Below are 25,393 nucleotides of genomic sequence, written 5' to 3'. Positions count from 1 at the left end.
ACATTTATTTGCAGCTTTTCTGGAGTTTGCATAAAGCATCTGTAGAAGTAAAGGTGTGCTGTTAATTAACCAAAGAAATGAGGCATTGATACCCTGTACCTGCAGCTGAGAAGGAAACAGAATGTATTGGATGGGAGGAATTTTAGTGGACTCTGCCTCACTTCCTGAGTTCCTTTCGTCCTTTTTAAAATGTGCATCTGTGCATGGAGAAGAACTGGATTATTGGGCATGCTTAATATTTTTCTGTCTATCATTCTAGAGAGGGAGGAAGTATAAATAAATAAAAGAGAGAATACAGTGATACAAGTAGGATCAGTTATAACTTTTGTGGAACTAATATGTTTTGTAAAATTATATGCAAATTATCAGCTATATTATCTTATGTCATAGATAGCTCTCTTTTCTAGATAGCCAACTCTCTTCATCTGTTGGAGCTGCGATACCAAAATACCATAAGCTAGGTGGCTTATAAACAACAGAAATGTGTTTCTCAACAGTTCTAGAGTCTAGGAAGTCCACGATGAAGGGGCTGGCACATTCAATGTCTGGTGAGGGTCTGCTTTCCGGTTCATAGATAGTGCTTTCACACTGTGTCCTCACATGTCGGAAGAGGAATACTCCTTCATGAGGGCACTAAACCCATTCACGAGAGCTCTTCCTTATGACCTAGTCACCTCTCAAAGCCCCACCTCCTAGAACCGTGACATTGGTGACTAGCTTTCAATATATAAACTTTAGGAGATAGAAACATTGAGACCACAGCACCAACCATGTTTCAAGGATGATTTTGAGTAATTTATTTATGAGAGAGTAGTCATCATCTAGGAATTGACCTTTTCGTTCTTCTCAATTTGTATTGGTGGAGGTAGGGGAAGGTTGATGGTAATATGAGGCATGTGAATACTGCTTTTGGAGTCTTAATTTGATAACTGGATACTAAACTGAAGTGTGTTTACAGTTCAGAGATGCGATTATTTAAAGTGCTGATCCAAATGGAGAAGGTATAAAACGCTGCTGCAGAGCAGGGGGTGGCATTGTTTGGCTTGGCAGTGCCGCCTGGTGTCACCTTCCCTCCAAGTGTAGCAATTCTGCTTTCAGGTGGGAAAGCTGGGAGTTCTGCAGCTTTAATTGAAAGTGTGGTCTGGTATCAAATAAAAGACAGACTTTAAACATTGGTCTTTGAGATGGAGATAGGCAGAATCAATTATATTCTAACTAGTGTTACCGATCATTTTTCTTTTTGGCTCTGAGAAGCACAATTCACTTTTAAGTCAAGAGTAGAACATTACATGCATTCAAATACCTGATTTGTTGTGGCCACTAAAAATAAAACAATCACCTTTTTAATAGAATGCCAAGTGTTAACATTCATGACTCTTTAGCAGACGAAATGTCTGGATTTCAGCTCTATGTAATTTTATTTTCTAAACACCCTTTCTGGTTATAAAACAAAAGCAGAAAATTGATTTCAGCTTCTAGATATTCATGTCAGTTAATATTTTTTATGATGATTCAGGGCTACTGTTTCTATGAGATGTGTGCCTTTGTAATGTGTATAGTATGATCCTTTTGTAAAAGATGTGTGTGGGAGTTTATGAATATATACATATGTTTGTTTGTATTTGTATGTACAGAGAGACAGGCGTGTTACCTTTGGGTACCATAGTGCGGTGGGTTGGGATAGGGCATGGGGACAGGGAAGGTTACTCTTTTAGACGTCTGTCTAAATATATGCTAGGACTTAAGTCAAGCATATATTGCTTTTGTAATTAAAAAAAAAGCTGCATGATAAATTTGATTACCACCCTATCCAGCCCCACATGCCATGCCATGTATCCTTCCCTGGGGAAATCTCTTTCTGGCTCTTATTCTGATAATACTCCTGCTTTGCTTTTGTTCATAGGTTGCTGCAAAATTGTCTAGCTTGGTGCCCAAGGCTAAATTAATATGATATGCAACATTTTACTGTCTTGTACTTCACTCTGTTTTTCAGTTCTTTCCAAGAAAATGAAGATGCAGTTAAAAAAAAATCTTTTATGGTCTTATAGCTTCATTTTATATTATAAAAGTGGGTGACTGTCTAGGGGTAATCCATCATGTGAGCATATTGAACAGTGTTGTATGTTCAGAGCTATGTCTAATAAGGGGGCCAGTGAACAGAAAGACCCTTTCCCCAGACTTTTGAACTCTGGGTATACCCATAGCCTCAGCAATCTCCTATGTGAACCAGCTCTAAATCGGGGGGTTCAGTTCTAACATCCTGCCATCCATCTCCACTTCCCCTCCCTCCCCCAGCATATCTAGAAATGAAAAATAGTCTGTACCTTCCTAGAGCTCTCTTGAGGGATTGCTTTGCCCCTGGGTATGAGTTATCGACTCTCTAGAACATTCACAACCCCTAGTGATCCTCTGGATCTGCAGCAGCTGACCCTGGAAGCAGACTCTATTGTCATCCTGTCGTAATAAACCTGAAGCTCTGGGTAGAACGAGGCATTCTGGAGTTAGTGGGAAATGTCAGGTTGTGTTAGAATGTGCTTTTTGCAAGTAGCCATCACACCCACATCTATTCACCTGAAAGTCCAGAAGTCATTTTGCTTTCAGAATTGGTTTGATTTAGTGGCTCATTGGTATCACTAAGGACTTTGTGACTTACTGTCTGCTTTGCCTTCCTTGGCTGTTTCTTCGTTCTGGGGCTTCATAGTAGCAGCCAGCTGCCGCGTTCCAGGCTTTGCATTCCCGCACTGTGCTGGCTAGAAGAGGCAGTGCTTCTCTTCTGGCATTCCAAGTCAGAGTCCTGAGATTCACCCTGGTTAGGCTGCCGGAGTCACACTCCCTCCTCAAACCATTGACTGTGGCCTGGCGATGGCATGACCTGAGCGACTCTTAGCAAACTATCACAAGAGCAGAAAACCAAACACCTCATGTTCTCACTCATAGGTGAGAACTGAACAATGAGATCACTTGGACTCGGGAAGGGGAACATCACACACCGGGGCCTATCATGGGGAGGGGGGAGGGGGGAGGGATTGCATTGGGAGTTATACCTGATATAAATGATGAATTGATGGGTGCTGACGAGTTGATGGGTGCAGCCCACCAACATGGCACAAGTATACATATGTAACAAACCTGCACGCTATGCACATGTACCCTAGAACTTAAAGTATAATAAAAAAAAAAAAAAGAAAGAAAATGATGTTTAAGATTGGGGTTGAACCAGGTTTTTCCAAAGTAGATAGGCTGTATGTGAGGGAGTGGGTTCCCATCCAAATGTATCTATACACACAGTAAGAAGAGAAAAGGGGCAGTGGATGCCGAGGAGCCCACTCACTGTGAACTCCTTACCGGTTTGGTAGGGAGTTCTGTAATGAAGTGGCTTTTTTGATGTTGCTGTCATGTTAAAGGATGTGTCTATGGGAAGCATTAGTCACTTGAGTTCTAGGTTTCAAGGCGCCCAATGGCTTGCTTCTCAGACTTTTCTACTGGTGAACTTCTGATGGCAGAGAAGAGTAAACAGCTTCCCCCAGGGACTCTGGAGCATGGTTGAAGTCTGTCTGCTTTAGGGAAATTTTGCTGAAATCTTTACTTTCAAATGTAATTCAAAGCTTTATTCTGTTCTCTAGTGCAGATGGGTTGTTTTGAACTAATATACCCCTTGTAACCCTTCTTTGAGTAAGTTGCACGCTCCAGAAATATCTGTTCTTCACTTTGAGGTGGGTTGACACACTTGCTTAAATAGCACTGGATTGGTTCATAGCCATTTGTGGCCTGGTTGAGTCTCTAAATCTGGGACAGTGGCAGATAGTGACGTGGTGTTCGCAGTTAGGGCTTTGGGCTATTCAGTTGGAGATGGAGGAGCATCAGGTGAGATGAGATGGGGGAAATGCTGAAGTGATGGTGCAACACACAGGGTCAGAGACTCTATTTGCTTTTTATTCCTCCATCTTGGCGGAGTATGGTTCAGGCTGGGCCCAGCAGTAGGACATGCCATTTGGTCTGGCAGGCTCTATGGGGTCAATGGCTGGGAAATGCTGGTTGTGACATTCCTGAGCACTGCTTTTCTGTTTGCTCTCTGTCCTTTGTCAGACCTTCTTCCGGCCTCCCCTCCCCTGCCCCCAGGCCAGATGGATAGTAACAGGATTTCATGTGGACTTTTATTGTGATGTAGGAGATGGCAGAGCTGAGATCCGGCCAGACATGTTCTGTTTTTAGGGTGACTGGTCAGGACTGTGGTTCTATTCAGGAACAGGAAAGCTACAATTTAGGCAAGAACAAGGCCCAGTACAAATTTGGAAACCAGAGAACCAAGGTGTCTGTTCTCTGACGAGAAGTATATTTGGTACTGACCTGTAAATTTAGTTTGTTTTCTATCTGAATTGCAAGGTTGGGGAATCATTAGATACAGGGGCCTGAGTTAGTCTAATTTTTGGATCTTGTGTTAAACTAATTGTAGTTTAAGAGTGACTGCTTTAAAAGTATAGGAAAAGTTGTCTTAAGTTTTAGAAGTTAATACTAGAATTAGGATTCCCAGAAGGATGAGATTAGATACTTTTATGAAAGATACCAAGATATAAGTGCCATATATTTGATTTAAAATATTGTAAAGTTAATGAAAACAATACAGATTAACACATTTATTTGAAGTTTCAAACCCACTTTTCATTTATACACATGAAAATTCCACCTCGGCCGGGCGCGGTGGCTCAAGCCTGTAATCCCAGCACTTTGGGAGGCCGAGACGGGCGGATCACGAGGTCAGGAGATCGAGACCATCCTGGCTAACATGGTGAAACCCCGTCTGTACTAAAAAAAAAAAAAAAAAAAAAAAAATACAAAAAACTAGCCAGGCGAGGTGGTGGGCGCCTGTAGTCCCAGCTATTCGGGAGGCTGAGGCAGGAGAATGGCGTAAACCCGGGAGGCGGAGCTTGCAGTGAGCTGAGATCCGGCCACTGCACTCCAGCCCGGGCAACAGAGCGAGACTCCATCTCAAAAAAAAAAAAAAAAAAAAGAAAATTCCACCTCATGGGTATAATCTCTATTCCTGGGAATCTGCCATAGATGGAGTAGTAGTTTTCTCTTGCTACAAAACAAAGTGTGCAGACTTAGCAACTTAGAATAACATACGTATATTATCTTGCTATTCCCGGGGTCAGGAGTTGGGGTCTGGCTTAGCTGAGTCCTCTATTCAGGATTTTCCCAGCTGTAGTCAGGGTTTCAGCAGAGCTGCAATCTTATCTGAGGCTTGAACCTTTTGCAGGCTCGTGGTGGTGTTGGCGGAGAGCAGGACTGGAGTTCAGACAACCACTTGAGTATTATTCCTGCTGCTCAGCCCTGTTCTCCAAGTTTTATTCTTTATAAAATTTTCCTTAAAAGGTTTTTTAAATTACAAAATAACAAATACTTTTAGGGAAAAAAAGTGTCAAATAGTATAGCCAGACATATCATAAAAATGTAGTTTTCTTCCTTCAGTACCACAGGCCCATTCCCAGAGTGAACAGTAATTAATAGAATGATGTGTAATCTTCAAGATTATGTCGGGTGATTAAAAACTAATTTTCTTGTTCTAGAGTTGGAAGTAGGAGGAGGTTCTCTTTTATCTAGACAGGCAGACCTTTACCCAGGTAATCCAGACCCAACAGAGTTTACGTGGAACAAGAGCAATCTTTATTGCCACCTTTAATCCCACCTAGATGAGGTAGGGAAGGAAGGAGGAGGGATCCCAGCCCTGTTAACATGGAATGCCTAGACTTGGTTGTATGTGAGTGGTTTGCCATCAGTAGTGCTCAGCTTACTCTGATCGCTGCCAAGGTAGACCATTAAGGTAAACATTGAGAACAAATTGTGTGTGCCTTCCAGAGTGTAGCTTTGATGTTGGAAATGGAGGCACAGCTTTAGAAGCCTAGATAAAGCTGTTGAAAAACAGCAAATCATGAGGGTGAAGGGAAATGGGTCGAATTTCTGAGCACAGTCTATCTCTTGGACAGTCATTTTTGCTAATAACTTGCCAGCTTTAACTCATGCAAACTTTCCTACAACCTTTGGTGATTGGAAAATTTCTTCCTCTTAGAATTTTCTTTTTTCTTTTTTTTTTTATTATACTTTATGTTCTAGGGTACATGTGTACAACGTGCAGGTTTGTTACATATGTATACATGTGCCATGTTGGTGTGCTGCACCCATTAACTTGTCATTTACATTAGGTATATCTCCTAATGCTATCCCTCCCCCCCACACCACAACAGGCCCTGGTGTGTGATGTTCCCCTTCCTGTGTCCAAGTGATCTCATTGTTCAGTTCCCACCTATGAGTGAGAGCATGTGGTATTTGGTTTTCTGTTCTTGCGATAGTTTGCTGAGAATGATGGTTTCCAGCTTCATCCATGTCCCTACAAAGGACATGAACTCATCCTTTTTTATGGCTGCATAGTAGTCCATGGTGTATATGTGCCACATTTTCTTAATCCAGCCTATCATTGATGGACATTTGAGTTGATTCCAAGTCTTTGCTATTGTGAATAGTGCCTCAATAAACATACGTGTGCATGTGTCTTTATAGCAGCATGATTTATAATCCTTTGGGTATATACCCAGTATTGGGATGGCTGGGTCAAACGGTCCTCTTAGAATTTTCAAAGTTGACACATATTTGCTGTTTACCAAACTTAGAGAGTTTTTTCATCATGGAGGCACTGTATAGGACTTGAAATATTTGTATAATACGTACAGTGCATTAACTTAAATATTCTAGTTGAAGCTAAACCTAAGGTTTGATTTGGAAGAAATTAAAACCTGATGTCAGATCTTTTGGAAGCAGTGTGGTGGCACTAAGAAGCAAAAACTTGATGTCTAGTCCTGGCCCTGCCACTTAGTGAGACCTGGGACAAGTTAACTCCTTGGAGACTGTTTTCTTATTGGTAGGTAAAATGATAAATGATAACAAAGGACATTTTTGATTTCCTTATTGATACCAGCTGCAGTTCTAAGCACTTTACATGTATTATTTAATTTTCACTAGAGTCCTATGTACTATAGGTTTTTAAATTATCTTCATTTTACATATGAGGAAACTGAGGCTCATAAAGGCTAAGTAACTGTCCAAGGTCACATAGTGAGTAGGTGATGGAGCTGAAATTCACACCCAGAAAGTCCAGCTGCAGAGTCCATGCTCTTAATGATAGTCATGCTGACTTTCCATGGTTGCTGTGAGCATCAAAGGATACTACTGATACAGAAGCCCTTTCAATTTTCAAAATAATTGGGTATGATATTGAAGAATGTGTAGGTTTGGAACGAGGCAATCTGAAAATGACCTGCACAAATAATTGAAATGATAATCAGTATTCCTGCCATGTATTGAGCTGCTCAACAGTGCAGTGACATGAACCAACGTGACATGGAGCAAGGACATTCATTTCTAAAGTCAAAGGTGATCTTTACATGGTGCTCTCAAGTCAAAGGAAAAGTGATAGCAGCTGTGACAATGATTTTTCCCCACTGTGGAGGGTGAGAGAAGATACTAGGAGGAGATTATATTTCATCATGTTCACAGGATGGCAAGTAACTGACAGCTGCACATGGTCCTTCGCCTTCATGAGCACAAGAGAGGAGGAAGAGGAAGCAGTTCAGCATAGAGGACACATGGCCAGTTAATTCTGTGGCCAGTTCAACTGTCCCCTCTACACATACATCTGTGTCTGTTGTATATCCATAGTGCAGAAAAATTTTAATCATCCTAATTTCTAAAGAGAGGCTATTTTGTTGTTCAAATTCTGCTTTGGAAGGAGTGGAGGGTGAAATGACATGGCATACTGGGAAAGGTGTGAGCTTTTGGCTGACAGACCTGTTTGAACCTTGGTGACTTACAGTCACTGTGAACACTGTAAGGAATAGAAGTTCTCTCACCCATAAATGGTCATCGTGGTACTTACCTTGTTGAGTTGTGGTAGGGATTAAGGGACATCTTAGTCCAGTGCCTGTCATGTGATGGAAGTGGAGTGCATGGTAGGTGCCCCGACTGTCTGAAAAACTTGGAAATCAGAATCACTTTTTTTCAGGGTTTCAGACATTGATGTATTCTTTTTTTTTTGAGACAGAGTCTTGCTCTGTCCCCCAGGCTGGAGTACAGTGGCACCATCTTGGCTCATTACAACCTCCGCCTCCTGGGTTCAAACGATTCTTCTGCCTCAGCCTCCTGAGTAGCTGGGATTACAGGCACATGCCACCACACCCAGTTAATTTTTTTGTACGTACAAACAGTGTTTCACCATTTTGGCCAGCCTGGTCTTGAACTCCTGGCCTCAAGTGATCCGCCAGCCTCGGCCTCCCAAAGTGCTGGGACTGTAGGCGTGAGCCACCAAGCCTAGCCAAGACCCTGATATTTTCATTAGTTACATTCTTTCTCTTCTCCCCTTCCCTGCCTACTTGTTTCCCTCTTTCTGTATTCCTTTTATAGTAGTTCCTGTGTTTCATAGCAGATTTCATTTTTGTTACATTACTACTTTCAATTAACCACAGAAATATTATTTTAAAGATGTATTGCAAGTATTATCCCTTTAACACAGGACCACAGGACCATGCTGTATCTTAGTTAAGAGAGTTTTATTAAGTCTGGAGAATGGTATATATTTGGAAAATACTTGTCTCATGACACAGTTTGTCTCAACGAAGATATGGCAGTATTGTATTATCCTGCTCTAAAATAAAGACTGCCTGAGGTGATATTTTTAGCCAGTATTTCAGCGTGGCATTGAACTCATATATAGTTCTTTAATTCATAGTCTGAAATGACTGGCTGCAGCCCAGGAACAAGAGTATAATATGATGGTAGTGTAGGCACGTCTTGGACTAGGCGGCAGAGACTGTGCCTGACAAACTTGCGGCCACCGTCGGCAGCCATGGTTTGTGGGACGTCCTGGCCTCTGAATGAGTTCCTGACCCAAGGCCAGTGATTTAAGGCACAACTTAGATAAAAAGATGAGCAAGGCTAGATTCTTTCCTCAAACTTTGAATTGAGAAATACTGAAAAAATAAAAATAAAAAAATCAATGGGATCCAGATGCTGGGGGTGACGAAGTCGAGAAGAGGACATGATAGGCCACAGGCAAAACAGAACCTATGAATAAGAGGCTTTGAAGTGAAGAGCTGATGGAGTAGAAAGTGAGGGAACCAACTTGCAGCAGGCATGAAAGAAACAAGGGGGGAAGCAGAGATATGGGCAGGGGCGAGGCTCACTGATACCAGAACTGGAGAGGAAATCTTCACAAACTTGGATTGTGTTGGTTCATAGAGCTGTCCTGGACCCATAATCACCGTCAGGTCCCAGATTTGTTGTAGCTTGGAATAGTTGTCAGGGGTTCCTAGGTGAGTTCATTAATACAGGAAATGGACCTAGATGCCAAGCAGCTGAAAGTGCCTGACCAAGTCACTGTTCCCTGTCCTGTTGTCATAGTCTTTGATGCAGACCTTTGGGATGGAACTCTGCTTCTGCCACTGATTTAGAAACCTTGGGCAAGTTATTTAAAACCTTCTAATGTTTCCAGTTCTTTCCCCCTGTAAAATTAGGCTATTAGCATCAATTTTATATATCTATTGCATATGCATCACAAATATGTTTCTGAGGCTGGAGACATGAGATGCATACACTGAATTACATTTTTTTAGAAATATAAGGCCCAGATAGACACCTAAGTCTGTTATTCACCTTATACTTGTAATTTTTACTTAGGCATTTTGCACAGTTTTGAACTATGTCTAAAAAACAACCAAAGCGTTTCGTAGACCATACTGTGTCTTTAAAAAAAAAAAAGACCGAAGCCATCTGCAAGTAAATTTGGGAAATCTTACAGATGTCTAATTAAAAACACCACGGCGTATGACATCTTAATGTCTTGTGATCAAATTCCCAGGGTCTGAGACCCAAGGAGGAAGTAGATTCCTCATATTGGAGTGAATAGCATGTTGTCACTTTTGAGGATTCCCACTGGTTTGTCTTGTATAGTCATTTTCTTAGTATCTTAGACTTTTAATATTAGTTCTATTAAGACATGCCTTATGTGGTTATCTGAAAACTCATCAATTTCCTGTATACAAAGACCATTTTGGGTTGGCCGCTGTGGCTAATGCCTGTAATCCCAGCACTTTGTGAGTCTGAAGCGGGCCAATTGCTTTAGTCGAGGAGTTCGAGACCAACCTGGGCGACGTGATGAAACCCCGTCTCTACCAAAAATACAAAACTTAGCCAGGAATGGTGGCGTGTACCTGTGTTCCCAGGTATTCAGGAGGCTGAGGTGGGAGGATGGCTTGAGCCTGGGAATCGGGGCTGCAGTGAGCCAGGATCGCATCACTGCACTCCAGCCTGGGTGGCAGAGCTAGATCCTGTCTCAAAACACAAAACAAAACAAAACAGACCATTTTATAAAAGTTTTCAAGATACTGGTATGGTAGGACTCATTAATGAAATTAGCCATGATATTAACATATTTTATATAGACTTTCAAGTCCTGATTTGGCTCTTTATAGTAGCCAATGGATTCCAGTAGAGCCCAGCTAAATTTATATAATTATAATAGGTAATATTTATGGAATGCTTGCTGTGTGTCAGGTGCTGTGTTTGGTGTTTTGACACACAACCTCATTTAATCCTCAGAATTAGATGAGGGAGGAGCTAGAATGCTTCTTCTTGTAAAGATGAGGACCCTCAAGCCAGGTGCGGTGGCTCACGCCTGCAATCCCAGCAATCTGAGAGGCCGAGGCAGGCGGATCACCTGAGGTCAGGAGTTCAAGACTAGCCTGGCCAACATGGTGAAACCCCCTCTGTACTGAAAATACAAAAAAATTAGCTGGGCGTGGTGGTGGGCACCTGTAATCCCAGCTACTCGGGTGGCTTAGGCAGGAGAATTGCTTGAACCAGGGAGGCAGAGGTTGCAGTGAGCCGAGATCGCACCATTGCACTCAAGCCTTGGCAATAAGAGTGAAACTCTGTCTCAAAAAAAAAAAAAAAAAAGGAAACTGGGGACGTGGAAAAGTTAAATAATGTGCCCATGTTCACACAAAGCTGAAGAATTTTGCCAGCTAATTTGGAGCCAAGGCTTATACAATGTTTCAAATACATTGAAGAATTATTATTATGATACGACCAAGGTGGAATCTGAGTAAAGAGCTTAAACACCATACTTAGGTCAGAATGATCTGGGTTCAAAATCCCATCAGTTTCGTCATCTAAGCCCCTCACCCCCACTGACTTTTCGCTTCAAAACTGCTTTTGGACTCAAGCTCAGAATCCTTATATGAAGTTCAAAGCCCTCTACAGTCTTTTTTTTTTTCCTGGCTTGTCTTTAGTAAGAATTTTTTATTTCAGTCGTAATTACCCAGGGGATGTCTTTGTTTTAGGGAAGCTGTTCCATTCTCTGTCTTTGGTATGTGTTTGGGTAGGCCTTTGTGCCTCTCCCGTGTTTTAATCTGTATTGTAGCACGTGTCAGACTTCCCTTCCTTTTTAAGGCTGAACAGTGTTCCATTGTATGTATCTACATTTTCTTTATCTATTCATCTGTTGCTGGACACTTGGGTTACTTCCCCCTCTTGGGTATGGTGAATAATGCTGCTACAGACATGGGTGTGCAGATATCTGTTTGAGTCCCTGGCAAATTATACTTAAAAATATATATATATTTTGAAGACGATAGCTTAGCTTAAAAAAGAAGAAGAAAGAAAGGTGGTGGGTGGGTGGCATTCAGCTATCACCTGAAACCTAACATCTTATGTCACTCTTTGGGGGAACTTTACTTTGCCCAAATCATTCCCATCCTTTTAGACCGCTCAAGCTCTCTGTCTTCTCTGGAGCTTTCTTGGACCTCTGCAGTTCATAGTGACCTTTCTTTATCTAACCCGGGAGCGCTCATTAGACAGTAAGATAATCAGACTAATGGCTCATTTAGCCGGGAATCACATCCTGTTTCATCTGTTTTAATGTCTAGAATAGTTAACTCTTAAATTTTATGTTTTTCTATCTAAAAGACTCACTTCCTAAGCTATATTATAAACTCCCCAGGCACACAGACAGTAGGAACTTCAATATCTTTCCTGCCATGCCCAACATGATGTTTTGCATAAAGTTAGCCCTTAATAAATTTGTTGCTTGCGTGTAATATGGTTTGTAGCCTAAACTCACTCTATCAGTCAGTGCGATTGTGCAGCCTTGTGATGGGTTATTCTTACCTGAATCCTGGCCCATCCTGGATTTGAACTATAGGTTGGTGCAAAAGCAATTGTGATTTTTGCGTTGAAAGTAATGGCAAAAACTGCAATTACTTTTGCGCCAGCCCAATGCTTTAGAGGCAAAAGTAACATGACTTGGAGACTCTTGGAGATGCAGAAGATTCCTATACCTTCTTTAATATTTCTTTGATGTTATTTTAGATTAGTTCATATTAAGATATTTAAATAAATATTGCCTTTACATCGCCACGTTCCTGATTTAAAGCTAAAGAATGATTATGATTGAATCTTTTCTGGCGAGATCAAACATTTTCCCTGTAACTAGAAGATCTTTTCCATTCCTGTTTTGTTTATTTCTGGTGGTAGAAGGATTTCTTAGGTGGTAAAATGGGAGGCTTTTGCCTAACAGAGGAGTGCTTTATTACACTAAGGTTGATGATGCTTTGTATGGCATTGTGCAATGCAAGTTTCCTCCGTTCTTCTTGTGTGCTTTTTACCAAAGCTTCCCAGGCCTAACAGACGGCATGGATTGTATGCTCTGATGAAAAGAGAACAGATTCTTATCTCCTTGTCTTGATTTCACTTCTGCTAGCTAATGTGGTGGTATCACTTAACTTCTTTGTGCTCCTTTGTTATGGACATTAAGATAGAGAATTTGTATCTTATCTCTTGGGGATTTGGGAGTAGTTTAGCAGAAAGGTGTGTAAGTGTATATTCTGTGCCAGCTGTTCAATAGGTTGAGGATGAGTTTTTAAGGAACTCCAGAGACATGTAAACAAATAACTGAAATTTATCTTGAAGAAAATAAGGAAGCAGGTAGGTAGACAGATTGGATGCCTAGTTAGAGCCCAGCAAACAGAAAGTTTAAAAATAGGTTTTGGGAGAATTCGATATTTCAAAAAAAACATCAAAGTACACAATGGCAAAAATAGGTCATTATGGGATTTTCTTACATGTATTATTTATGGTTAATTATAAATTTTAATATATGAGAAAACTAAAATGTAAACTTTCAGGATTTAGGACTTCTAAAGATCTCTATCTTACTCTGGAAAGAATTATGATAGAAGAGATATGAAAACTATTCTGACTTTTTAAAAAAGTTTTATATACAGACTTGGAAATATTCTGACTGTTCTGTGTATGTGTGCTAATGTTTCATGTATCTGCCTTTGCGAAGAAATGTTACACATTATTGAGACTCACAGAATATTAAAGCTGTGCTAAAATATTTAACTTTTGGGTTAGATATCGTTCTAAAGTGTATTGCATGTATCCTTGTCATCAAAAACAGAGTACACTCATTTTGGCTATTGATTATTACTCTGCATTCCCAATTAGTGCCATAATAAAGCAGTCAGGGCCAGCTAAGCCATGGGGCTGTTGGGTCTTACTACAAATATTTTTATACTTTTGAATTATCTTCATCACTTCACTTATTTTCTTCTTTCTTTGTCCCTCCCTACTCTACCTTTTCTATTAGTGGCCGTTGTTTCTCCGCTTGCAGAGGGAGTCTTAACCTGGTATATGAAATGTATGCAGACTTTGATGTGCATGTGTGTTTTTCCAAAGAGAAGAGTCATTGCTTCTGTTGGTATCTCAAAGGGGATCAACAACTAAAGAAAGGTTAAGGAGTGCTGTGTAGCACAGGTTTTTAAACTGTAAGTTTCATATCATTAATTGCTCATGAAAATCATTTAGTGGGTTAGGACCAACAGTTTTTTTAAAATTTTGTAAGAAATATTAGAATCCAACAAAAAATATCAATGTATCACATACAGTAAAGGGTACTTTTAGTTTTGTGAGGTTTTTATCTTGTATATGTGTGTGCACATGAATAGACATACATACACATACCTGGTTGTGACAAAAATTTTATTTCTTATAATGATTTGTAATCAAACATTTCAAATATACACAGCTATAGTACGGCCCTTTTTGCCTCTTCCAATTTTCTGATGTTGCTGCAGTTTTTCTGTAATCTGTTGAGACTATGCCAAGTTTATTAGAAATGTGGCTAAAATGAGAGTGAGGCTAGAAGGAATTTTCTTTTGCTTCAGAATTAATTCCATAGGAGTATTTAAAGGGGAAGGTGAGGTAGAAGATGAGCCAGCAGCAGCACTAGCAGGTTACTGCAGTTGAAAGTAAAACCTGGTCCTGTGAGTCTGGAAGGGAAGGGCTACAGACATTGGTTTTCAACCCTGGTTCCACATTAGTTTATGTTGGGTCTCTTTTAAAAAAGTACTGACCCCTGGCCCTTCCCTGCATCATTGAAGTAGAATCTCTGAGGATTGGAGTTCTGAAAGAACTTTCTTATAGAATAACACACGTGGCCTTTAGGTTATATTTTGACTACTCAAAGGCTTTTCTTTTGGCTTCTGAACTGTGGTCTGGAGAGTGGAGGTGGCTAGATCGAATGTCCTCCAGAAAAGGCCTCTGTTTTCATGGCGATTATGCTAGGAACACTCAAGTATTACTTGATTATTTACAAGACATCTGTTTTGGAATGCTAGAGATACTTGAAATAGGAAGGTCGAGATGGTTTTGACTTAAGAATGTTTGTGCATTCTTGATTCAGTGTCTGCCCTTGAGGAATGAAGTATAACCTTGCTATCTGTATGTGCCAATTATAGAAAGGTAGAGCTTTTTTCTTCTCCCTTTTCCCTTTTTCTTCTCTTTCATTTTTGTTTGCTTCTCTTCCCTCCCACGTCTCTTTCCTTTCTTTTCCCTTCCTGGGTGTCAGAGGCTGGCCCCTAGAGCAGTGGCATGGAGGGAGCTTTCCACTGTCATGTTGGTGGTGGCGTGGACCTGAGGGCTTAGGGGAGCTGAGGTTCAGAAACGTGGAGGGGTGAGCCCAGAAATGGCTGGGCTGGTTACTTCATAATGAGTTGGTTTACCATCCTCTTTAGAGCGTGATGCAATAAGAAAATACCAACTGTAAATAGTATGCAGTTGTTTGTTTAAAAAAATGCATCTGATTCACAAGTCCAAATGTTAATTGACGTAAAAATGAACTGTCTGATCACTATCGTTCTGATCCGTGAAAAGGAGATTTAATCTGGTGCTGTAGTCACCTGAATGTAGAATTGGTAGCTACCTAAAACTAGAGTAGAATTTTAAACCCCACCCAGCAATCAGCTGCTATCAGGAATGTCTCTCTGCGTCTCAGAGGAAGGAGAGTTGTGACTGTGAACATTTGAGTTATTCTACTGGCCCATGTAGGAATATTTAAACCTTTGGCTAATGCACATAGAACTTCAAGGAAGAAATCCATAAACAGAAAGGTCAGATATAGGACAAACCTGTTAGGAGTTCAAGGTTAGAGGATAAAGAGGATATCAGAACTATATAAAGTGGAATGGAGAGAGAAAGCGTAGTTTCTTTTAGTGTTTGCTTATTTAGGTGGATAAAATTTGTCCTGCTTGGTACCATTTTTAGTTTGTTGAGTCATGTAGGTATTGATGAAAAGAGTCAAACTCTAAAATATTTAAAGAGATTTATTAACTATCGCCAAATTTGAGTGAGCATGGCCTATAACACAGCCCTCCTTGGGAGATCCTGAGAACATACGCCCAAGATGATTGGGACATTTTAGGCAGACATGAGACTTCAGCCTAGGAAGGTAGAACAGCTCGAAGCAGGGAGGCTTCCAGGTTATAGGTAGATTTAAATTTTTTCTAACTGGCAGTTGGTTAAAAGAGTTATCAATAGAAAGGAATGTGTGGGTTGCTATAAGAGATTGTGAAGGCCAAAGTTTTATCACACAGATGAAACCTCCAGGTACCCGACTTCAGAGACAATGGATTGTAAACGTTTCTTTTTTTTTTTTTATTTTTTTATTTTTTTCTTTTTTTCTTTTTTTTATTATACTTTAAGTTCTAGGGTACATGTGCATAACGTGCAAGTTTGTTACATATGTATGCTTGTGCCATGTTGGTGTGCTGCACCCATCAACTCATCAGCACCCATCAATTCATCATTTATATCAGGTATAACTCCCCAATGCAATCCCTCCCCCCTCCCCTCCTCCCCATGATAAGCCCCAGTGTGTGATGTTCCCCTTCCCGAGTCCAAGTGATCTCATTGTTCAGTTCCCACCTATGAGTGAGAACATGCGGTGTTTGGTTTTCTCTTCTTGTGATAGTTTGCTAAGAATGATGGTTTCCAGCTGCATCCATGTCCCTACAAAGGATGCAAACTCATCCTTTTTTATGGCTGCATAGTATTCCATGGTGTATATGTGCCACATTTTCTTAATCCAGTCTGTCACAGATGGACATTTGGGTTGATTCCAAGTCTTTGCTATTGTGAATAGTGCCGCAATAAACATACGTGTGCATGTGTCTTTGTAGTAGAATAATTTATAATCCTTTGGGTATATACCCAGTAGTGGGATGGCTGGGTCATATGGTACATCTAGTTCTAGATCCTTGAGGAATCGCCATACTGTTTTCCATAATGGTTGAACTAGTTTACAGTCCCACCAACAGTGTAAAAGTGTTCCTATTTCTCCACATCCTCTCCAACACCTGTTGTTTCCTGATTTTTTAATGATGGCCATTCTAACAGGTGTGAGATGGTATCTCATTGTGGTTTTGATTTGCATTTCTCTGATGGCGAGTGATGAGCATTTTTTCATGTGTCTGTTGGCTGTATGAATGTCTTCTTTTGAGAAATGTCTGTTCATATCCTTTCCCCACTTTTTGATGGGGTTGTTTGTTTTTTTCTTGTATATTTGTTTGAGTTCTTTGTAGATTCTGGATATTAGCCCTTTGTCAGATGAGTAGATTGCAAAAATTTTCTCCCATTCTGTAGGTTGCCTGTTCACTCTGATGGTAGTTTCTTTTGCTGTGCAGAAGCTCTTTAGTTTAATTAGATCCCATTTGTCAATTTTGGCTTTTGCTGCCGTTGCTTTTGGTGTTTTAGACATGAAGTCCTTGCCCATGCCTATGTCCTGAATGGTACTACCTAGATTTTCTTCTAGGGTTTTTATGGTATTAGGTCTAACATTTAAGTCTCTAATCCATCTTGAATTAATCTTCGTATAAGGAGTAAGGAAAGGATCCAGTTTCAGCTTTCTACTTATGGCTAGCCAGTTTTCCCAGCACCATTTATTAAATAGGGAATCCTTTCCCCATTTCTTGTTTCTCTCAGGTTTATCAAAGATCAGACGGCTGTAGATGTGTGGTATTATTTCTGAGGACTCTGTTCTGTTCCATTGGTCTATAGCTCTGTTTTGGTACCAGTACCATGCTGTTTTGGTTACTGTAGCCTTGTAGTATAGTTTGAAGTCAGGTAGCGTGACGCCTCCAGCTTTGTCCTTTTGACTTAGGATTGTCTTGGCAATGCGGGCTCTTTTTTGGTTCCATATGAACTTTAAAGCAGTTTTTTCCAATTCTGTGAAGAAACTCATTGGTAGCTTGATGGGGATGGCATTGAATCTATAAATAACCTTGTCAGACTTAAGGTCTGTGTGGATGTTAATGCTGGAGAGGTATAATGAGGCATGTTCGACCCCCACTTCCCATCATGGCCTGAACCAATCTTTCAGGTTAAATTTTAGAATACCCTAGCTTAGGAGGAAGTCCATTCTGATGATTGGGGGGCCTTAGAATTTTATTTTTGGTTTACATAGGTGTATCAGTTACTGTTGCCATCTAGCAAACTACCTCTCAAAAATTTAAGGCTTACACCAACAGTCATTTATTTGCTCATGATTCTCTGGGATAGCAAGTTAGCCTGAATTTATCTTTATATATTTTCTTCTCATCTTACCTGGAATCACTCATGTGGCTTTAGGCATCTGGTGTCCTTACTGGGGCTGGATGGTTTAAGATGGCCTCACTCATGTCTAATAGTTAGCAGTCTGTAGGTCAGGATACCTTAGCTCTCCACAGGATCTGTCTGACAGGCTAGCTGAAGCTCATTCACATCATGGCTTCCAACCACAGTCATAAAAAAGGAGACACAGTACACAAGTGTTTCTCAGGCCTCTACTTGTGTCTCATTTGCTAAGGTCCCTTTGGTTAAATCAAGTCACAGGGACAAATTCAAATTCAAGGAGTGGGACAAATTCAAATTGAAGGAGTGGAGAAATAAACTATCTTTAACAAAGTCACATTTCAAATGGGAAGTGCATGCAGGGATGGAAAGAATTGTTCTGGCTGTTTTTACAGTCTACCAGAGTCCAACGACATTTAGGGATTTGTTCAATGGTAATGTTACCGGAAAGGAGTCCCAGTCCAGACCACAAGAGAGGGTTCTTGGATCTCATGCAAGAAAGAATTTGGGGTGAGTTCATATAGTAAAGTGAAAGCAAGTTTATTTAAAAAGTAAAGGAATAAAGAATGGCTGCTCCATATGCAGACTCATTTTTATGGTTATTTCTTGATTATATGCTCAACAAGGGGTGCATTATTCATGCCTCCCATTTTCAGATCATATAGGGTACCTTCCTGACATTGCCATGGCATTTGCAAACTGTCATGGCACTGGTGGGAGTGTAGCACTGAGAGCGACCAGAGGTCGTTCTCATCACCATCTTGGTTTTGGTGGGTTTGAGCTGATTTCTTTACTGCAACCTGTTTTATCAGCATCGTCTTTATGACCTGTATCTCATGCTGACCTCCTCCCTCATCCTGTGACTTAGAATGCATAGTCATCTGGGAATGCAGCTCAGTAGGTCCCAGCCTTATTTTACCCAGCCCCTATTCAAGATGGGGTTGCTCTGGTTCAAATACCTCTGACAGTAACACATGGCATACAGGCTGATTAAAATACTAAGCACCGAGTATAGTATATCTGGTGTTACATTTCAATGCAGGAGTAATTATATGTGTTTCAGTGGCTTGTACCCTCCAGTTAGTGATAAACATACCCCATGTGATCGGTCATTTGGTTAACAAATATTTATTTTACATTGTGGTGGACCAGACACCGTTCTAGGTGATGGAGATGCAGTTGGGGGAAAACACACGTAATTCAGTATGTATAACAGTCACACAGAACAAAGAGAAACTTACAACTTATTACTATGGTTTTTGATTTTGAATTTGAGGCGAGAGTTTGTTCTCTATGCAAGGATGCCACAGAGGAAGATTTTCATCAAGAATTTAGCCACTGTGAAGTTTGGTTTTAAAGAGCAACTCAGTAAGTGATTTCTCTGCTAATAGCAGATCAATGTATTTTAGAAAGTATTATATTCAAGAAATTACCTAAAAAGGGAGAAGGATTCAAATAGTACTCTTCTACTTAAGGAAGGCTGATTTTTTAACCAACAGATGTTAAAGAAATAACCAGTGGCTATATTTTCATATTTACCAAGGCTACTAATTCTAATGTATTAGCTAGAAGCTATTCAGACAAGTATTCAGTGTCGGGCACCTCCCTTCTGTTGTTTGCTTGTGACATTGTCCTTGGGAGACATCTCCCATCTCCCAAGTGGGTTGCAGTGTGAGGACAACCAGAAAACCTTGAGAAAGTCTTGTCATTGTTTGTCAGGTCAGATTAATTGGGTCCTGGTGATAGAATGTTAGAAATAAATGTGAAAAATTACATGGGAACTGAGAGTCTCCTTTTACAACAGCAATTTTGTCCATCCTTGACAAGATTATATTCTTACAGGATGAAAATGTGTTTATATATATATATAACCTGTTCAGCTTTCCTAGATAGGAGAAAGTCCTTCATAATTAATATCATTATGAACCCTGTTAAAAAAAAAAAAAGCATTTCTGACTTTTTTCTACATTCATTCATTTTCTATTCTGTTTAATTTTCTAGAAAAATCTGACAGTCTTTTTGAATCCCAGTGGTGGTAATGCTGGAAAAACTTGTTGCTCTAAAAATGCAACCTTTTGTGGGATGACATTGGAAAGGTGGGAAGTTGGAGGTCTTTTTTCCCCTTGTTTCTTTCTTTCCTTTATGAACCTTTTTCTTTTTAAAAGTTTTATCGCTCATCACTTTATCACTTACTTTATCACTTTACCACTTTTGTTGGCATCTTTTTCTCCCCCTTCTGTCTTTATGATGTTGAAACTGAAGGGAAAAATGGAGCTGCCAAGATAATTTACAGTTAAGTGACTTTTGCTTGTGGCATTGTCCTTGGCATTGCACAAAAGGAACTAAACCAGCACCACTGATGCTGCCAGGAATTTCGGGTCGAAGTAGAAAGGAAGAGAAATTGTGTTCTGGTTTAAAGTTCAGTGAGAGAAAGTTAGTGTGTGCTAAAATATAGCATTGATCCCTCAGAAAGTACATTTAAATTTTACATTAAATGTAAATTTGACATTAAATTTAAATGTTGACGTTAAGTGTACTTTCTGGAAAGTACATTTAAATTTGACACTAAAATTCTGATATTATATTATATTAGATATAATGAGACTATGTAGTTTGAATGTCCAAGAGATACTTGTATCTCTGATACTGAATTGAATGTGATCTGAGCCCATTGTAGAAAGATTGACAGACTTGCAGAGGGCCAGTACCAAAGGGAAGGCCCTATGAGGTGTGGGTAGGGAGGAAGGGAACCCTGGGTTACTGTTGACTGAAAAGGTGGAAAAAGATGAGAGAAAAAGGGAACTATCGCTCTATCCAGAATCAGGGAGAGCATGGCTCTTGCTTACAATTAGCAGTAGTTGGTAACAGAATTTGTGGAAAATATGACAGGGCTTTGGAGAACTCTTACCTAGAACCATAGATTAGTTCAGAGATATATTTTGAAAGGATTTTAAATATATAAATGTATGCTTTCCATTTATCAGCAAAATGAGTAGACATTGTTGACCATCTGTCTTCAGAGATGCAAAGCATTCTTAAAATGTATACAATGAATGGTGAAGCAGAACTAGTGTTGATTTTAAAAGGTCAAAACCATACGACACTAAAGCTTAAGACGTTAAAATACCTTTTGTGTACTAACTAATGAGCATGTTTGTTCTTTCTTTTGCAGACATACATTGGAAGTGTGGTTATATCTGTTAACCCATACCGGTCTTTGCCCATTTATTCACCAGAGAAAGTGGAAGAATACAGGAACAGAAATTTTTATGAACTGAGCCCTCACATGTAAGTACTGTACTAAAGCATTAAGTGTCTCTTTTACTCCAGAGATGTGTTGTTGACAGATGTGTGCAGCTGTCTCTTTTGAGTTTCAGAAAATGTTTTTGTCAGTTTTTTTTTTTAAGTTTGATAAAAGTATGAAGACTTTAATTGTTATTCTTTGTTTTAAATTTAAAAAAGGCAGAATACTTCATTTGACGTCAGACACTTCTGAAATATTTGGATTCAGGATGTAAAATATTTTCTGTTCAAAATTCTGTGCAAGTAGCAGCTGCTGCTAATTATTTTTGCAAATAAAACAGGAACGTGCATTGTTTATTATTATAAAGAGCCTAAGCAGCGTTTTCATAGTCTTGTTGGGCCAAGAAAAATCCCAAGCGTTAGGTTGTGTGATGGTGTTTGGGTAAAAGGACCAAACAATACCTTCAGTTTATAATTTTTGCGGACATTGTTCACCAGATGCGTGGGATAGGCCAGTGATTTCACTTACTCTGGAAAGTCACTTGTTTGATTTTTCTGAAGAAGGTCACTTGTTAGTGTAAATAATTCCTTCACAGTACCTGTAGATTCTGTTTATCTGCTCCTTCAGAGTTCTTCGTCGGTGTGCTTAAGAGATGCCGAAATGATTCGGCCACGTCTTACCACTAGAATTTTGTTTTCTAGTCTGAATGACTGAAACATAACACTGGAAAAGTTTTCCTAGATTTGGTAGATCAGTGGTAGAAAGAACCGGGTTATTCAACCCTAGAACGAACTTTTATTCCTCCAAATAAAAATATCCGAAAAAGAAAGTTGGAGGGAGAATGCCCAGAAGTTATCACAAACAATACCTTAAAGTTTTTATTTCTCAAGTTATGTTACATTTACTGATTCAAGACTGATATGTTCACTATTTACATTCTCATGCCCACTACTGAGTTTAAAGAAAAGGAAAGAGAAATATGCTGAGTTGGGCCAAGTCAGTGTAATGAGTTGAGAACCTCAGACTTCTCCGCTTGTTGCTTAGGCAGAAACATTTCCTGCCTCCTCTCTTGTGGGCATGCAAGCATTTTACCGGAATTCGTGTACTTATGATTGTCAGTTGCTACAAGTGGCCCATGGTGTCTTGCAGATGGGAGTTGGTTCATACAGCATAACACCTTTTATGCAATAAACTGTTGAATGCAGATTTAGAACATTTGTGAACTGCTGCTGAACGTGGGCTGGGACTAATGTATGCAGAAGTGCCTTGGAGGGTGTCAAGCATTCTACAAAGCTATGTTGTTTATTATTACCACCATTGCTATTACTTTTTCACAGTAGCGTCGTCCTCTTTCTCTCAAAACAGTTGATATGCTGAAAACAACCCCAAATTGTCATGAAATGCACATCAATACATGTGCGTGTAGATACTGATGAGGAAATGTTCAGAAAATGTCTTGGCCGTGGAAAAGATTAATTGGTCATTGGCATATTGGTAGCGGGGCATTTGAAAATGGTTAAGCTGCCAACTTGGGTCGCTTCTAGAGTTGAGACATTTTCAGTCTTTTTACTGAAAGCAGTAGTACTCAAAATGGGGCAGTTTTATTCCCCAGGGGACAGTTGACAATGTCTGGAGACATTTTCGGTTGTGAAACTAGGGGTGGGAGGGTGCTTGCTGCTAGTGGGTCAGGGATGCTGCTAAGCATCTTTCAAAGCATATGCAGCCCTTCACATTAAAGCATTATCTGTTAACCGTGTCCACAGTGCCGAGGTTGAGAAACCCTGAATTGAAGTGAAAGAACTTGCAGAAAGTCTTCATTATGTCCTAGCAGAAAGGATTTTCTCTGTATGATTAAAGATTGGCTTTATTAATTTTGATAGAACATAAAATCTAGTAATTAAGGAACATATATATACCAGTGTCCAGTTGCTTATTTTAGTTTCTCTTGATAATGCAGCATGCAGTGATATATTTGGACTGTTTGGAACTAAAGATTATTTATTATTTAAATGCATGAAAATGGTTATTAGTGAATAAATCTGCTGGTATATTTTACCAGTCAAGCAAATTCTGATCATTTAGTTTTCTTCTCGAAGTAGATATTGCAAGTGATCTTGTTTCATTTTGCCTTAAGACAAATAATATCTGAAATTTGTTTTATAAAGTTATCCTGATAGTTAAACTCCTGTGATGAAATACTTTATTTGATACCTGAATATTTTAAATTCTAGTCCTTGAAGCCCCACTTCTCAAAGTATGGTGCTTGGACCAATTGTATCAAAATCCCCACAGGGGCTTTTGAAAAAATTTGGATTCCTAGGTCTTACTTCTCATAAGCCAGGAATCTAAATTTTTCATAAGCCTTCTGGGTGATTCTTAGGCGCATGTTAAGTCTGAGAATGTGTTGCTTTAGATCTATATTTGAGATGTTTTTCTTTCCTTAACTACTTATATTTATGGCTAATATTTATTAAGTACTTACTATGTGCAGGTACTGCTCTAAATACTTTGTATGTTTTATAACTCATTTCTTTCTCAAAATAATCTTGTGAGGTAGGCACTATTACAAAGGGGGAAATTGTCACAGAAAGATCAGGTAACTTCTCCAAAGCCACACAGCTGGTGGGAGTGGAGCTGGGGTATTAACATCCGTTGCCCCTCTTAGCTGGAAATGGGCTTGCCATTTTCATGACAGGGCCTGTTCCTGTGCACTTCCACCCTGCTACCCTTGGTTCGCCTGTGTTCCTGCACCACAAACCCTCCAGGATAATCTTGACTGTGCCTCAGTTTACCTCCAGCAATTGTCCACATGCTCTTTGCATTTTCAGCTTAAATCTCCACTCTGGGAATGTTTAGATATATAATGTTTGGGTAGATAGAGAATGTTTAGAAATCTATTCTAGATCATAGAAGTTCATGGTCCAGAATATACATTTTTATCCCAGCACCTGGAAGATTCCTATAGGAGGCAGCATGGCACTGCTACTCTAATTCACACCCCTCAACTCCAAGGAAAAGAACCACCACTGGCACTAAAATAAAATACACTCTTAATGTGCTTAGGATAAAGAAAAAGACTTTTTACCATGGCCTATAAAGCACTATGTGGTGAGCAAGGTACAGTTTTACTAAAGCATCTGAAGTTGCCAGATCCCTCTCATTCCCTCCCATCTTGCTTGTTCTCTCAGTCCTCACCACATTCCCTCCTATGAGAGCATCCTTGCATAGAATTCTGTGCCTCTTCCTGGAATGCTTTTCCCTCCTTCTCCAAAGCAACTCGTGTTCTTCCTTCAAACCTCAAATTGCAGAAGGCCTCTTCAGGGAGGAACCTTCCTCACTTGCTCCCTGCTGAGGCTAGATCTGTTGCTTTTGCCACATTTACTATTTCATGTTTGTTTAAGGGATGATTTGTATAAGAATTTAATAAGAGTTCAGTAAAAACATATTGAACAGGACTTGGGTTCAAGTCCCAGGTCTTCCATTTACAAGCTATATAATCTTGAGCAAATTACTTGAAAAAACTTCAACTCAGAGAAATTAAGTAATTAGCTTATTCAGTGGGAAAAGAATTATTAATTAACTTCTGGGATTTTTGTGAGGGCCAAATATGTAGTTGATATTTAGATAATATAATGATCCAATATGTATGAAGTGCTTAGCGTGGAATCTGCATAATTCTGTGGGAAAGCAGAGCTGCTTCTATTAACAATGAGAATTATAGCAATTGTTGTAATAATAACGTATGTGGGACACATTTCCAACATTTTCACGTGCTCTGTCTCACCACTTTCTGCATGGTGGGACATTTTCCACTTCCTTTAATGTATTTTCCTGCATTTTTCTTTGCAGATGTTCATCTTTGACAGTATTTTAAAACAGGGTCAATACTCACTTGGTTCCCTACTAAAACAGCCTGGCATTCTCAAACAGGATGTTTGTGATGTAAGAGGGTAAGATGGCCTTAGATTTCGATGCATTCTAACTGTAAATATTTCATGAATTTAGTTCCAGTTTGAATAGAAAACAACTTAAGCAGCTGCTCAGACTACATACTTTGAAAACATTGCCAATTAACTTACCCAATGTTACATTTGAAATTTACTTGTTAATTTTTTTTTTTTTTTTTTTTGAGTCAACGCTTTGTTGCCCAGGCTG

At 39.7% G+C, this 25,393-nt stretch overlaps 1 protein-coding gene across 4 annotated transcripts in view; it reads left to right on the top strand.

Annotated features, from left to right (window-relative positions):
* MYO1B (myosin IB) overlaps positions 1–25,393 on the top strand; it is a 184,379-nt gene that overhangs the window by 32,594 nt on the left and 126,392 nt on the right. For all 4 annotated transcript variants that reach the window (XM_011936421.1, XM_011936423.1, XM_011936424.1 and 1 more), the window contains exon 3: positions 21,167–21,282. In XM_011936421.1, the coding sequence (XP_011791811.1) occupies positions 21,167–21,282 (116 nt within the window). The remainder of the gene's footprint in view (positions 1–21,166; positions 21,283–25,393) is intronic.

The sequence above is a fragment of the Colobus angolensis genome, unplaced genomic scaffold (genome assembly GCF_000951035.1).
Source record: "Colobus angolensis palliatus isolate OR3802 unplaced genomic scaffold, Cang.pa_1.0 Scaffold153, whole genome shotgun sequence".
Taxonomy (NCBI): Eukaryota; Metazoa; Chordata; class Mammalia; order Primates; family Cercopithecidae; genus Colobus; species Colobus angolensis.
This window is presented reverse-complemented; position numbering and strand designations above follow the sequence as displayed.